General features: G+C 36.7%; 1 protein-coding gene across 1 annotated transcript; it reads left to right on the top strand.

Moving 5' to 3' along the window:
• The first annotated feature begins 401 nt into the window (after window positions 1-401).
• Glipr1 (GLI pathogenesis related 1) lies at window positions 402-16,723 on the top strand. Its single transcript, XM_046430642.2, has 6 exons — window positions 402-705; window positions 1,453-1,695; window positions 7,979-8,091; window positions 13,158-13,243; window positions 16,284-16,310; window positions 16,414-16,723. The coding sequence occupies exons 1-6, from the start codon at window positions 532-534 to the stop codon at window positions 16,566-16,568; spliced, it is 798 nt and encodes a 265-aa protein (XP_046286598.1). The 5' UTR covers window positions 402-531; the 3' UTR covers window positions 16,569-16,723.
• The last annotated feature ends 201 nt before the right edge of the window (window positions 16,724-16,924 follow it).

The following is a 16,924-nucleotide window of genomic DNA, read 5'->3' on the forward strand; positions in this document are numbered from 1 at the left end:
TCTGCTGTTTCAGGCATCATGATAAAGGAAACTCAGATAAGAGAGAGATATTCTATTCTCACCACTTTGTGCTGAGATGAGTCTTAAAGGTTTTTAAAAATATATTGCAAGTCATTCACAGAAACCAGAGATATGTTTTTATTTAATTACCACAACCCCCATAAAAAATTGGAGACTGTTATTTCTGGAGACTCTTGGATTTCCTTTGGAAATACCTCCCAACTCAGAACAAAATCTGAACAGTCTGATTCAGTCTCAAAAAAATTATGCAAGAATACTTGTTGGAATAGGTGCTGTGTCACCGAGAACCACTGACATGAAGGGTTAAGATTGCAAAACCAGCTACAAACCATATATGGAAAAACCCATTTCTTAAAACTTGTGATGAACTCATGTTCTGTTTTCCGTTTGCTCAAAGCTGAAGTCAGCTATGCTTTGTGAAGCTGGCAGCTGAAGACAGAGAGGAGAATTCTCTCAGAAACCCAGGCTCTGGATTTAGCTCCCTGTGGCTTTGTGCCCACCAGACTGAGCATGCGGGTCACACTTGCTACTATGACCTGGCTGATTTCTTTTGTCTATAGTTATTCATATAAGGTAAATAACTTGCCAGATATTGAAAATGAAGATTTCATCAAAGAGTGTGTTCGAATACATAACAAGTTTCGATCAGAGGTGACTCCAACAGCCAGGGACATGCGATACATGGTAAGGAAAAAAAAAAAAACAGTATTTGTGGCATAAGTCAATCAAAAACAGCTCAGGTATTAACTTTGGGGACATATTCTTGGTAATCTTGGATGATTTTTTGCTTATGATTAGTGTGTTCTGTAAATTCACAATCCGTGATTAAAATGCAGTTTAGCCCTTTACTCACCACATCAAAAGCAAACACCACAAGAGCAGTGTCGTTCTCTTTTGGGGCCCTTTCCTTCCTCATCTTGGGGAGACTTCTTTATTTTTTTGGTTATTTTCTTCCCTGTTAATAGGATTCTTTCGGTTTCTGTTTTTTCTTTTCTTGACTCTAAGCTCACTTTTTCTGTTGCCTTCTCAGGAAGACAATGTGGATTCTAGGGTAAGGATGGGATTTTTGATTCTGGGTTTGAATCCCTGATCTGTGACTTTGAGCTGGTTTGTAGCTTTTCTGAGCTTCTTCAGATGAGGGGTGTTGTGGCTAATAAATTGCATAGACAGTGAAACAGTATATACTATCTTGCACATAATTAGGCTTCAGTGAAACGTTGGTCTGTCTTCCTGGCTTAGATGCTAAATTCCATCAAACCAGATTATCGTTATTTCCTCAGCCCTAATTATTGCTTGAAGACTGTCTTTAGGGAAGATTTACATAGCATCACATCTCATGTGCCTTTTAAATCCCTGCTAGATCACACCACTTACATTGTTGTGGAAGATTCCATTCTTGATTCCCATATTGTTTAATAATTCCTTTTGCAGACTTGGGACCCAGCACTAGCCAAAATTGCAAAAGCGTGGGCAAAAACTTGTCAGTTTAGACATAACCCACAGCTGAAATCAAGCAAGATGCACCCAAACTTCACTTCACTGGGAGAAAATATCTGGACTGGGTCTCTATCCTTATTTTCGGAGTCTTCAGCCATCTCAAACTGGTATAATGAAATTAAAGACTATGACTTCAACACCCGAAGATGCACAAAAGTCTGTGGTCATTACACTCAGGTAAGTATTGCCTGATGGTTTTTTGCTTTGTTTTGTTTTGCTTGTGGAGCTGAGGATTGAACCCAGGGCCTAGGGCATGCTAGGCAAGTATTCTGCCACTGAGTCACATCCCCAGCACTGCCCCCTTGTGTTTTTGAAACCATCTTTTCAAGTAGGAGGAGAAAACTGAAATCTGATATTAGGAAATATAAAGAAGGCCAGTGCCCCTGTAAATATGTGTGAGTAGACATAACAGTCCTAGTTCAAAGATAATAATAAATGGAATAGACTCCAATACCAGAGGAAATAATTCTTGAAAAGTTTAGTTAAATGGACAAAAGTGATATGTGAGGACCATCAATCTGGAAAAATACTAAATACTAGTACTGTATGAGATAACTTGCAAACATTATATTTAAAACCTTATAACATCTGATATCTGAATCTGAACTTTTACTAGCTAAATGATATTGAAGAGGTAACTTCTTAACCTCTCTGGTCCTGTTGGTTTGGATATCATCCCTTTATGGGTCTGTGGTGAGAACTGAATTAGGTCTTCAATGTAGAGAACTAAACCCTACAGTCACTGTGAAAGTGGTTGCTATAGCTTTGTCTTCCCAGACCCTAGGGATCTCTGGGCCTCTCCCCATGAGTAGAGTCCTCTTTTCAAGTAGGGGCAGAATAGGGTGGTCTCTTAATAATGAGAAGAGGTTAAGATCATTTAGCAGGGGTTCTAATAGCTATTTTGTGTCTAAAATATTAGCCCTCTCTTTTCCACCTAGATATAAAGCAACAATTTACAAATAAGTTCAGTTAATTTGGGAAGATCCATCTCTCAAATCTGAGGCCTCTGTGGCATAAATTTAAGTTTCCTTCTCTTATTTTGACTCCCTGTAATGATAGATATTATGCCTTACTTGAATATGCATGCAGAGGTTAGGAGTCTGTTCTCAATTTAACTGTATTCTAACCTCTATATATTTTGCATGCTGAGCTACTTGTCAATCATCTGAAGTACCAGGCTCATTCATACACATTATATACCTTCTACACCTTGTTAATTTTGCCTGGAATTGTTTTCCTTTTCAGTTGACTTAATCTTCATGAACCAGCTTCTGTTTTTCTTGCTACATGAAGTCTTGCACACACACCCCACCCTTGGCTGGAGAGTTGTTCTGTCCTCTTTGCTCATTGGTACCTTGTCAGTAACTGTGAACAACACTAGCCAAGCACTGTAACACATCCATTTACACATAATGTCTCTTCCAAAATATGACCAACTTCTGAGGACTAGGGACCAATCCAGACTGTATCCCTCCTTCCCTGTCTCATTCCCTACATGTTTTCCCTCCCACTTTTCTTGAGATTATGCCCTAAAAATGTGTTAGCATATTGTTGACTTAGGCTCTGTTTTCTAGGACTCCGGAGTGAGATTTGTACTTTGAAGGCAGTGAACAAAGATCCATCCATGGGCTAGTTTACCAGAAGTAATATTGGAAAAGGATCTGATAGCTTGATTAGGAGTCCATTTTTATTTTTATGAGAAATCTTGCTGATAGATTCAAGATCACTCAATTGCCATTTTAAATTCATGCTAGAAAGTTACCTCGAGTGGATATAGTAACTCCTGACTTATTCTCATCTTCTGTTGAAAATTGAGCTATTTATAAATTTTGGTCCATGTTGGCTGGTTATACAGAATAAAAAGAATAAATTCAGATAAATTATCTCCCCACAAAAGGTTTAATATTTCTTGACATGTTAATTTAACACTTTAGCTTTATATTCACTGGATACAGCCTATTATTAAGGAATAATTTTAGTGTGGTAATATAGAAGATCAATCAAATCATATGTTTTGTTGCTGCCAGTCCATTTTGGAAAAATTTGAGAACAGTTTGGCAGTGTAGATTACTTGGGTCTGATAGTGCCAGAGCTTCCCACTAGATGGCACTATTCGTCTTATTTTTGTTTTTAATCTCGATTTCCCCACACATTCACCCTCCTGAAATTTTTCTTACACTCTTACACTCTCATGCAACAATGAAAATTTCACAATTTCTCTGGCAGGTCTTATGCTGTTATGATATTATCATGCTTCTGATAATGATTCAGATGGCTCCATGCTGAGAATTGAAAGGGTAAAGATGGTGGGAAGAAATTGTTAGAGGAAAAAAAAAGAGATATGGCTCTCCCATATGGGTTCCCCTGATGCAAAACTTGTTAGAAAGTATAGAATCCCTAGGTTCTGTATGGATTTCATATGGAAAAACACTCTGAAAGCATCTTGCTCAGGGCATATACTGTCCTTACTGTACTTTGTGATCAGGCAAAATTAGCTCCCAATCTCCCATCTACAGAAAATAGTGTCAAAACACCATTAAAAAGAAGCCAAGTGCTTTGCACAGGGCCATTTGGAAAGATGACCTGAGGGCATCTCTGGAAAAGGCAGATCCTACCCATCACAGGATGTCAGGTATTAAAAAGTATAAAATAATTTCAAAGACTTTCCTTTGAGAAGAAAGCCCCATGGCACCCTGCTGACACAGGGCCACTCAGGGAATTGTTTTCCCAATTTTTTTTACCTTGTTCAGTCATCAAGGCACTCAGAGGACACTGGAGCCATGGTTTAAGTGTGTCTGGTGCAACCCAGGCTGGCAGCAGTTCTTGGAGTGGTCAGTGTGATGGTGCGGACATGCGGAATGCAAGAGTTAGGGTGTCACAGAGGCTTCCACCAAGATTTCAAAGTAAAGCCCAGTAGGCCAGACGGTGTGTGATAGTGTGCAAGCCCCTGAAAGCAGTCTCTTACAGAATGATACATGAAGCTGGGAGAGTGAGCCAAACCACAATGGAGACCCCAGGAAGTTAGAGATGCCAGGAACGAGGAATGCCTGCTGAGGGAAGCTGAGGCAGCAAATAAAGCCAACCTGTGAGGGTGGTCATGTAGGCCATATTACAACCCCAAGATGGGAGAGGTGGGGCTGCCCAAATTGTTCAGAGCTCACATCACACCACCCTGTCCACCAGATGTTAGACAGGGAATGATAGGATTTGATGTTATCTGCTAGTTTTAAATCTTGTGTTGGTTTAATTCCTTTTTTTTTCTTTTTTCACTTAGTCCTCTCTTTTTGAATGGAACTGTATATCCTGTGCCATTTTTTATTAGTGTTATTGTAGGGACTCTTAGCTGTTTGCCTTGACTCTCAGAGGAAACTTTGGACTTTTGAACAATATTAAAATATTTGGGACTCCGGTGACTCTTGGGATGGACTAAATGTATTTGCAATAGGAGACAGACATGAGTCTTTGGGGACCAGGGGCAGAATGCTAGAATTCAGATCCTGAATGTCTCTCATGTGTTAAAGGTTAATACCGCCTGTGGCGGTATTAGGAGACTGGTAAAATGTTTAGTATTGAGGACTAGTGGAAGGAAGTTAGATCATTGAGAGGTATGCCCTTGAAGAGACTATTGGGATTCGGCTGCTTCCTTTCTTTCTCTTTGCATTCTGGCTATTATATGCTCCTCTCATGATGTACTTAGTATGTTGTCACAGGCCCAAAGGCAACAGTCAACTGTCCATGAACTGAAACCTTTGAAACCATGAGCCACCGTAAGCCTTTCCTCCTTATTCTCTCAGGTATTTTTGTCACAGGGACAGAAAGTTGACTAACATACCAAGTAAAACATATAATAAATGCTAACTAAAATTTGTATACTTTTGGACAAAAATAGCATTAAAGATACAGTATTACAAACATTAAAAATACTTGAGATGTAATGACTCTATGGAAGGAAGTACTCAAAAACCAAAAGATAAAACATATCAAGCTAAGGTGAAAGCCAGGAACAGAGACCACATTGAACCCAGGTAGCATGTGGAAGAATCACCGGAAGAACTTGTTAAAATAGATTTTAAGGACAATTCCAGTGACTTTGATGCCAGAGTTCTGAGATGAACCCCAAATTCTGCAAATCATCCCATGCAAAATCAGCTTGAAATGCAATAAATAAAAATTCAGAAAATTTCAAAGTAAAACAAAAATAATTGAAAAGCAAAAGTTTAAGAATCAAACCTGGGGAACAATAGCCACTCCAAAAGCTAGATTCTCTCAGTAAGATGGAAGCCTAAGCCACTTCTATGCCTATGTAGGCCGGGGTTCCCTGTAGAGGATTCCTTGGAATGTGATATGCAGAGAAATGTTCCTCAGGAAATACTCCATTTAGACCACAGAGAAGGGACCATCCCTTTCTAAAAGAGGGTCCTGCTCCTCTTCTCTGGGATGTTGGAAATGCCTTTCCGGATCCTCTGCAGTGGTCAAACCAAGAGAAAAAAGACAGTCTGAAAAAGCAGCTGTCCTCACTGGTACTATGATCACGTCCCTAAATACTCCTTCACCTCCGATGCCACATGTAAACCCTGGGGGAACTCATATTGCATCCGCAGCCCCCCTCTCCCCTCACTCTTCACTGTTTTCCCAGGGAATAAATTTTTTCTGCAGTCACCCTGGCCATGGTTTAATTCTGTGAACGAATCTTTTCCTCTTTGGGTTCACATGAGTATTGCCCTCTCCAGCTCCAACTTGCTTCCTTGGAAAAGGGCTCCATGCTACATATGCCCTTAGAACCCTTCACGATGGTCAACACTCTTATGTAATGGTTGCAGGACTGATTTCCTCTATATTTTTGCAAAGGCACCTGCTGGCTCTTGCTCATCCACTATTACACCCCCATATTTAGCACAATTCTTATCACAAAATTACTCAACAAACTATGGTAAAAAATGATTTAAAATGTAAATCAGTACCACTGTAAAAAGGAATGCATTTAATTGTTGGCTTGTCTTCAGCTACTGACTCTTTAAATGCTTTGTTTAGTCGTCTATGACACCAAACACTCTTTGTCAGGTAAAGCTACATAATTTGTGGGGCCTGGTGCATACTGAAAATGTATACTCCTTCATTCAAAAAGCAAGGGAAAAGTCCCACTGCTGGTGCTAGATTATGCAACAGTTTTGATTAACCAAATACGGAGCTCTTTTGAGCATGGATCCAATTTCCCAGCACAGGCTGCTCTCCCTGAAGCTGTCTCCACTCTTGATTTCCCTCCACATCACTGACTACTTTTGCATCTGATATGCTGCTCTTGACTTTTTCTTGGTCCCAAGCTCTGCTTTAATTTTTCATAATCTATTACTTTGCCTATGTGATGTAATCTAGCCTCATGTCTTTATACCTCTAACCTTATGCTGTTCACTGAACTGAAAATGGTTAAGTCCAGCAAATGTCCTGAATAGAACTGTTACCCATGCTCTACCCACCTTGCTTCTTCCCTAGTTTGAAACATCTCAATAAATGTTGCTTAGATCAAACCAAAATGCTTCCCACATCCATAATAAAAGCAAATCCTTCTACCTACGCTTCTAAGCTGAGCCATGAACTTGATCAGTCTTCAGGAATGCCATCACCCAAGTGTGAGTTACCATGTTTCATTCTTGTAACACTGAAATAGCCTCCAAAGTTACCTCTTTGTTAGTTAAAGCACTTACTACCATGCTCTTTTCAGTGTCTTTACTTCCTAACTGCTACTGGGTTCTTGCTAAGATATGATTAAAAAAAAAAAAAAAAAAAAAACAGTCACTCACCTACAAGAATCTCCACGGTTGGTTCCCCTGCCTTTGAGCTAATTGTCTATGACTCTCCCCCACTCAGTAGATCAGGCTCTATTTGCCTTTATTCTGCCAGTCTAATATATTAAGGAAAGGCTGCCTCAGGGCCTTTGTTCCTGACAGGGCTCTACAGAATGCTCTTTCTTCATTGTTGAGGTCTCCTAAACCATTAGCCTCTATGTTGTACCCTCATTGTTCATGTCGCAGTTCAAATGCCTCCCATTCAGAAATGGCTTCTCTGAACACCCCTGTTAAATCAGCCCCCTTTCTCCCCACTGATCACTCTTCATTGTTAACCCTGTTTTATTTCTTCATTGTAGTAACTCAAAATTATCTTGTTTATATGTTTATTTCTCTCTCTCGAACACATACACACAGACTACCACCATCAACACCAATGACAGTAATTATAGATCTTGTTTCCAGCTGAATTTTGAGCACCTGAAACTTCCTTGGTAGTAAGTACTTTAACTAAATAGAGCAAATATAGCTTACCATGTTTAACCACTGAGCCACATCCCCAGCTCTTTTTATTTTTCATTTTGAGACAGGGTCTTATTAAGTTGCTTAAGGCCTAATCATACCCAAATGTTCATTTCACTGTTTTCCTCTGTGTTAATATCCTCATTTATTTTCAGGTTGTCTGGGCAGACAGTTACAAGGTTGGTTGTGCAGTACAGTTTTGCCCTAGAGTTTCTGGCTTTGAAAGTCTTTCCAATGGAGCACATTTTATATGCAACTATGGACCAGCGTAAGTGCCTGAATTAACCTCTTTCTAAAAGTTAATGTTATATTTTAAAAGTATTCATCTTCATTTTAGAAAATCTAGTTAATAAAGTATAGAGAAGAAAATTAATATAACTCTTAATTACTCTGCCCAGAGATCTACTCCATTAACATTCTGGTACTTTTTTCTGTGTTTCTATACTCTTTTTAAATACACATATTTTTAAAAGCAGCAAGACTCAAGTGTTTATCAGGGACACAAACTAGTCTGATATGGTAATAACACAAGATGGGTCAATTTTTTATTAGTTTGTTAAAAATTTGGCAAATTTTATAGAATCTTCTAAACAAAAGAACTAAAGTTCTTCAATTTATATAACTTCATACTTTTGGTAGTTCTGTTTTTAAATGAAAAATGTTTTCACCCTTTGGAAAAAGTGGGAAGTGACCTTACCCATATCCTTAAAATAAACACATAAACACACACATAACATACCCAGATACATGTATAGGTATGTACATTTGTGTATTGTAAACATATGTAAAAAACTGTTACCATGCTGTAAATACAAGTTTTGTATTTTTTTTACTTAAAATTATACCATGTCTTTGTCACTTAATTTAAACCTGAAACTCAATTTCAATAATTATAAAATCATTGATGTTTTATATAATGCTTACAACATGCCAAGCACTGTTCTGAGTAATAATTTACATGTATTTAATCTTCATTAAAAGTTTAGGAAATGTAAAAAAAAGTTACACCTTTATCTTGTTTTGCAGATGAGGAAACTAAGGCATGGGCAAAGGAAATAACCTGCCCTGTCCTACAGTTAGTAAATGTCTTGGCTGGCCTCTGATCTGGCTGTCTATCTCAGTTTGTGCTCTTGATAGTTAATAAAACAGTTAATCTCAGTGAAGAATTTAGATTGTTCTGTATTTTGTGATGAACAACTATAGTCAGAAATATTCAGTCACTTTTATGTTCCTACAATTCCTAGGAGTAATACTAGTAACTTGACCCTTTTTAACTTTTTAATACCTTTTACCAAATTACTTTTCATCATTTATTTTCAATTTATACTGGGGATTGAACCCAAGGGGCTGCTTAACCACTGAGGCACATACCCAGCTCTTTTTTATTTTTCATTTTGAGTCAGAGTCTCATTAAGTTGCTTAGGGTCTCACCAAGTTACTGAAACTGGCCTAGAATTTGTGACCCTCCTGCCTCAGCCTCCTGAGTAGCTGGAATTATAGTCATGCAACATCACACCCTGGCGCATTATAAGTATTTTCTAACTTGAAAGAAATTATATTTGTTTTCTTTTGCATCTCTGATTACTAATGATGATAAAATCTCTTCACCTGATTGTCTATTTATATTCCTTCTTGGTAAATCATATGATCTTCCCATTTTTCTTTTAGAGTGGTTTTCTTAATGATTGATATTAGCTGTTTATATTTTAAGGCTTTTTAACCATTCGCCACATATGTAACATTGTTTTCTTTAATTTGTTGCCCTTGAGTTTTGTTTGGAGGGAAGGGAACTAAAATCAAGTATCCTTCAGAAAAGAACAACTTTGACTTAAGATTCCATAGTTGGAAAATAAGGAAAACCAAAGAAAAGGTAGACAAAACCTTAATTCAACCAGTGATAGTTTTTCATGACAGTTTAATGGTTAAGGTACAGTTAATTTACCATGTGACCAGAGACAAATTAGTTAATTCTCTGAATCTGTTTTGTTGTCAAAAGTCAAAATAATAATAGCATCTATATTTAGTGTAGCTACAAGAGTCATAGAAAGCTATGTAAAAACACCAAGTATGTATAATGCCTGGCACTGGTGATTGTTCATAAGTATTTATTATTTTTATTCTCATTATTAATTGCATGTGTGAATTCTAGTACAGAATCACTTTACTTACTTTTGGTTATAAACATTGTTGTGAAACTTATGTTTCTATAAAAAACTGAGTTAGCTTCATACATTCATTTATTCAGCAAATATTTCTTTACTAAACTTCAAAGAAGAGCAAGCCAGATGCACTCTGCCCTTATTTATATTTATGAGGCAGATCAATAAATATATATGACTGCATTATAATGGGGAAACTAAGAGAATATAAATAATACTCTAATAGGAACTACCACTGGAAAAGGCCCTGTTTAAAATAAAATGATCAGGGAAGGACATTCTGTGATAATTTTAGCTTAGGTGTGAAAAATGAGAAGGAATCAGATGTGAGAACTGCAGGAAGAGTTGTGCAGAGGGGAGAACAACTGCAAAACTTACATGGAGAGGACTTTGGCAAGTATGAAGCATGGACAGAGACCAGGGTGTTAGAGCATTGAGTGAAATGAAACCAAGGGGAAGATGGCAGCAGAGATCTCACAGGGCCTTGTAGATCATGGCGAGGGTTAACCTTAGTCAAGTCAGTAGAGGAACCCATCAAAGTATCTTAAATAGGGGACTCATGATGAGATCTGCTTTAAATCTGGAGATCAGTCTGTGAAGTGTGGAAAAGGAACTGGAGCGGCAGAAGACAAGAGGGGCCAGTTAGGAAGGTATTCATTTCCTTCTGCCTTCTGAGGCCTTTTCTTATATCTTCAAAGCCATACGCCCTCACTCCACATAATCCAGTATTTCCCCAGTGTTTCTGAGAATGCCTCAGAAGGGGAATAGGATGCTTAATTCTCCAGTCACCTGTACCTCTCTCTTCCCTGGGCATCATTCAGCAAAGCCATGGTAACAGATCTCTACCCAGAGTGGTTAGTGGAGAACAGGACTGTAACACAGAGGAGGAAATAACCTTAATTACAAGAACAGTAGCTAGTATGGTTTGGCCATCTCTGCCTTGGGAACCCTTAATCATATTTAACTTCTCTTCCTCAATGTCCCAATCTTCTCTCTCAAGGTACTAGAAAAAAATACTAAAGCTTTCTGCTTCTTCACTCCATAGAATACTTCAGATCTCTTTGTCATAATCACTCTCACTTAGACAAACCCAGGTCTTTCTAGTAGCATGCTTTTCCCAAATGCATTCTTCACTTTACCTACAACTCACAACTATATTGTTTTTAGCTTATTTTTAAGTAGCAATGTTTTCCTTCTCCTTCACAGTTTGGAATGCATAGTTGAAGCATAAGGTAGCATAAATGATTTTGTTAAAACCATCTAGAATTTAAACAATTTAATGAGTATTGTGCTTTTTAACAATGAAAGATATTCCAAGACTAACGTCTAATTTGGATCTTTTGTGATTGCTATCAGAATTTCTACTATATTGCTTTGATTATACAGTACAAGGATAAATTTCACTTCTGAAGCAACCAATAATGTGAAGCCAAATGAGATTAGAACATATACTTGGATTGAAAAAAAAAATGAGGTGTTAATATAAAGCCTCGAACTGGGGGCTTCTTAACACTAGAGTTAAATGTATAGTTTTACTGGGACGGGAGTTCATGAACATGGTTCAGAAAAAAATTACAATTCCTTCCACTTGAATGAAGACAACAGACTAGGCTTTTTAGTACTGTGACTCTGTATTAACAATATCTGTGTCTTTGAAAATAGTAGTTATTTTCATATTAACTCTAGTTGCTGCAGACACCTAAAAATATTTATGATTAACATTGATTTGAAACTACTTACAATATTAGAACCTGCTAGATCTGGTTTAATACTTAATAGAAAAGCACATATTTCTATGATTCTTTTTTCAACATTTTGATGCTCATTTCTGTTTAATCAGTTTCCCACATTCCTATGTATTTTATGCAATTAAAAATCATCCTATTTTAAGAAAGAGTCCTTAGGATTTACCAAGCTATCAAAAGGCAAAGAAGAAGAACTGCATTCCAAAAGCAGAGTTTAAAAAATTAGTGCAATGGTAGATCTGCTGATATAATGTACCAAACCTGTGAGCATTGCTACTCTTTAGGTGCTCATGGGAATATAAAATGTTTATATATAATTTCACTTTTGGGGGCTGGGGATGTGGCTCAAGCGGTAGAGCGCTCGCCTGGCATGCATGTGGCCCGGGTTCAATCCTCAGCACCACATACAAACAAAGATGTTGTGTCCTCTGAAAACTAAAAAATAAATATTAAAAAATTCTCTAAAAGGGCTGGGGATGTGGCTCAAGCGGTAGCGCGCTCGCCTGGCATGCGTGCAGCCCGGGTTCGATCCTCAGCACCACATACAAACAAAGATGTTGTGTCCACCCAGAACTAAAAAATAAATATTAAAAAAATTCTCTCTCTCTCTCTAAAAAAAAAAAAAATTTAAAAAAAAAAAAAAAAAATTCTCTAAAAATATATATATATATATAATATATAATTTCACTTTCTATCAGTGACTTTGGTCAGTTATTTGTACTGTGCCTAAGCCATTAGCTATCTAATAGGGATAAATAAGAAACAGTAACATCCTCATAGAAATGTTGTGAAGATTATCTCATTCAAGGATGCTTAAAACAGTGCCTAACACATAGTGAATGACCAATATTTAGCTATTATTCACAGATCATCTTTTATGTGAAAACAACCTGTAATTCAGAATTTCCTCTGTGTGTGTGTGTGTGTGTGTGTGTATTTTGAAAGGCATTTCCTATCCAATAAAAACTATGGTGGCTAGGTTGAATAATGAGAGTAAATACAGGCCATGATAGCTTTCATGAGATGGGCAGATTTTTGGATGACAGCAATTACTCAGGCCAGAGAACAGTAGAGGAAGCACAGCCCTGGTGTCAGACAAATCTAGTTTTCCTCCTGACTCAGGTATGTGTAAATTGTGATTTGGGGCAAGTCACTAATCTCTTAGATCCTCAGAAATAAAATAACTTCCTCCCAGAATTGTCAGAAGTGAAATAATGTAAATTAAGAGGGCCATTGAATGAACCCTACACATACTAGTAGCTTTCCATTTATTTCCTTTTCTTCACATTTTATGAACTACTGGTTGCTTACAAGCTCTCAATAATTTTCACTTCCACCTTATTATCATTCTGGATCTGGTCAAGGATTCACAGTAAATTGTAATTGGAAACAAAAACTCTACTAATAGACAGGCTTCTTCTGCTTTACAGAGGAAATTACCCAACTTGGCCATACCAGAAGGGATACACCTGCAGTGCTTGTCCTCCAGATGACAAATGTTTACAAAATCTCTGTGGTGAGTAAAAGGAACAATCCACAAATGAAATAATGGAATAGAAACTATTATGCCTTTCTCTACGGTTAAGAGTGTAATTATTTTATCCTAATAGCTGTTTTCGAGGAAATTGGCATGGAGGAGTAACCAACCCCATGGCTTACCGTTCTAGAAATAAATATGTTTAAGAAAAATTTGAGATATTCTTTAAGAAGATCTTTTAAAATATCCTTTATTTTCTCATGGTGTGAAGGAAAACCTCGTAAGCTATTGTGCAAATCGCATAATACTTTGTGCCTTTATCTGTAACAAACTCAACTGCTCAGAACAGCAGGGCTGGGGTGGGATGCTTAGGATAGGACAGTGAGCCAAATTTTACTGCATACATTTTCATTTGGAAAAAAAATGTTGCATTGCTTACATTTCCTAAGATTTCTTTCACACAAAAAATTAGGATTCTATTAAATTGCTGTTTCCTTCCTATTTGTAAACATTAAACTGTAAACCTTACTCCAGGCATAGGGGCACTTTCTGGATCAACTCTCTAAGCCAGTTATTTTTCCCTCAGTCCAACCATTTTTTTTTTTTTATTTTTATTCCACTCACATCAAGTTTGTTAGGAAAACCCAGTAACATGTATCCAAAATGCAACTAATCTCTTCTGAGAAAACAACATGTTAACCAAATTCTTTTAGGGTGTTACAACAAAGCATACATGTATACACAAGTGTGTATCCGTGTATAAGTTTCTTCCACATTAGGCAGTATAATATACGAGTTAAAACCATAGATTTTAGAACCATATGCCAGTTTCCAGTTCAGTGTCCAGTTCTACCACTGTGACCTCAGGCAACTTTCTGAACCTATTTCCATAACTATAAAATGTGCTTGATAGTATCACCTCATGGGTTTGGTGAAATAACTTAGGGTAAAATCATGTTTTCCCTTTAAAGTTTCTACATAATTAGTAATGCCATCACAATAATATTGCTGACAGTTTTTTTTTTTGATCTTTGGAGCTCTAAACTTGAGATGGTCTCTAATCTTGGGAGATAAAACTCAGATTAAAGCTCTAGTCCAAGAATGAAAATCCCTGAGCTCCTAAGGGTAAAAGCACATGCTAACTTGCATATTTACAAGATATTGTAAAACATATCACCCATTTACCATAGCATCCTCCAGATTAATTCTGCCACTAATTTTCAGAAAACTCAATTTTTCTGTAAAATGTTGGCTTCCTTGAAAGCATTCCATTTTTCTGCACTAGCGGGGAATGACAGGATTTATAATTTAAAAAATGAAAGGATAACCATCCCCATCCCACCTTTTATCCTGAAGTCTGAGTAGGGTAAAGTTAGATAAAACCTTTTATTTAACAGATTTCAACTCACAAATTATGGCAAACACCAGAAAAAAAAATTGTTCATAGTCTTCTAGATACTATCTGTAGTTCAATAAATACCAAGAGGCCATACCAAACTGTTTTGCAACATATGTCAAGCATACCCTTGATACAAAGGTAATTTTAGCTAGTAGATGTATATTAAGATGTATATTTGTTGAATATTTAAAAATATATACAAGAAAAAAATAATTAGAATATCACACCCTTGAATTCATGGATATAATTGCAAAAAGTTAGGTTAGCAGCTTCATGGTAACTCAGCACAAAGCTCACTCCCAGGTATGATGATGTTCAAAGATGCTCACAAGTGCCCAGAGGGCTAGGTACTTGATGGCTTCCATTACAGGAACCCAAGAGCAACTGATGTACAACTGGTGTAGAAAAGGTCATTTAATAAAACAAAAAATCAAGAAGGCTAAAGGCAGTTGTGGGACTTATTTCCTCCCAGTACTCTGAAATAAAAAATCTAAATAAAGCTCAGTAAAAAAAAGCGCATAGTTACTGCTTTTAATAAGCCAAAAGTCCTAATGATGACTTAGTGATAAACTGGAATGGATGAAAGAAGCTACTGTCCCTTTAGTATTAATTCAGCATTCACAATATCGTTGTTCTCAGGGAAGGACCCATTCTCAAGAAAAATATGTTGATAAACTGCTCATGTTGATTATTTCTAATATGATTTAAATTTTTAAATTTTTTTTACTCTTGATTGTATTTATTATCTGAAGGATATAGTTATGTAAGATAATTTTCTATTTATAATAGATAGTTTCCTCTGTATAAAAAGTTCATATAAAAAGCAGACTTAAAAATACAATGTTAGTACAGTTAAGACAAAAAAATTCTTTTGGCGAGGATGTGGGGGAAAAGGTACTTTCATACACTGCTGGTGAGACTGCAAATTGGTGCAGCCACTATGGAAAGCAATATGGAGATTTCTTGGAAAATTGGGAATGGAACCACCATTTGACCCAGCTAACCCTCTCCTCGGTCTATACCCAAAGGACTTAAAAACAGTATACTACAGGGACACAGCGACATCAATGTTTACAGCAGCACAATTCACAATAGCTAAACTGTGGAACCAACCTAGATGCCCTTCAATAGATGGTTAAAAAAAAAAAATGTGGCATATATACACAATGGAATATTACTCAGCAATACAAGAGAATAAAATCATGGCATTTGCAGGTAAATGGGTGAAGTTCAAGAAGATAATGCTAAGTGAAGTGAGCCAATCCCAAAAAACCAAATGCTTTCTTTGACATAAAGAGGCTGATTCATAGTGGGATAGGAAGAGGCATCATGGGAAGAATAGACAAACTCTATTAGGGCAGAGGGGTTGGAGGGGAAGGGAGGGCACATGGGGTTATTAATGATGGTGGAATGTGATAATCATTATTATCCAAAGTACAGGTATGAAGACATGGATTGGTGTGAATATACTTTGTATACAACCAGAGATATGAAAAATTGTGCTCTCTATGTGTAATAAGAATTGTAATGCATTCTGCTGTCATATAAATAAAAAATTCTTAAATCACCTTTGAAAATCACTGCAATGAAGTCAATAGTTACACTTCTTTTTTTTTAAATAAAAATCTTACCTGTACCTAACTTTTTTTATTTTTTTTTAAATTCTCCCTGACTTCACAGTTAATCCAAAGAGAGACAAGGTCACACGTATGTATACACATCCTAAATTGTTTCATTAAGCACTATGTAATTTATATCATTCCATTATGAGAAACAATGTCTCAGAGGACTTTCTATGTTTATTTCACAGGTTACTACTCTCTTGTGGATCCAGCCTGGCCCATATTTTTACGAAACAGATACACATCTCTCTTTCTTATTGCTAATTCAATAATTCTAATAATGTCTGTTATAATTACCATTTGGATAAAGAAAAAATACCCTAATTTAAGTCTTTTAGACTAATGCAGTCTGGGGGGGAGGGAGAGATTTATTCATATGGCTTTTTAAAAAAAGTAACAATTGGGTGTATTTCTAATTTCCACTTTAAAACATTATTTTTAAAAAATACACTGCTGCAGTAAAGACTTGCTCAAAATAAAAATGGCTCAACTTCCTAATTATAGAATAAACTCATCTTTACTTTGCACTTTTTTATGAATAAGCATTGTTTTCAGGTTGCCACCACTGGGCTTTCCATATGTAATCTAGTTCCTGTGCTTTAGTTTAGCTTCCAAATCTATAAAATGAATGAGCTAGACTTATGTGATTCTAAGTTAACTCCAGTGATTCACCAATCACTGCTTTAGCTCAATGTACCT

Source organism: Marmota monax, unplaced genomic scaffold (genome assembly GCF_021218885.2).
Source record: "Marmota monax isolate L192 unplaced genomic scaffold, Marmota_monax_Labrador192_F-V1.1 WCK01_AAM20220418_F8-fsc00056, whole genome shotgun sequence".
NCBI classification, from domain to species: Eukaryota; Metazoa; Chordata; class Mammalia; order Rodentia; family Sciuridae; genus Marmota; species Marmota monax.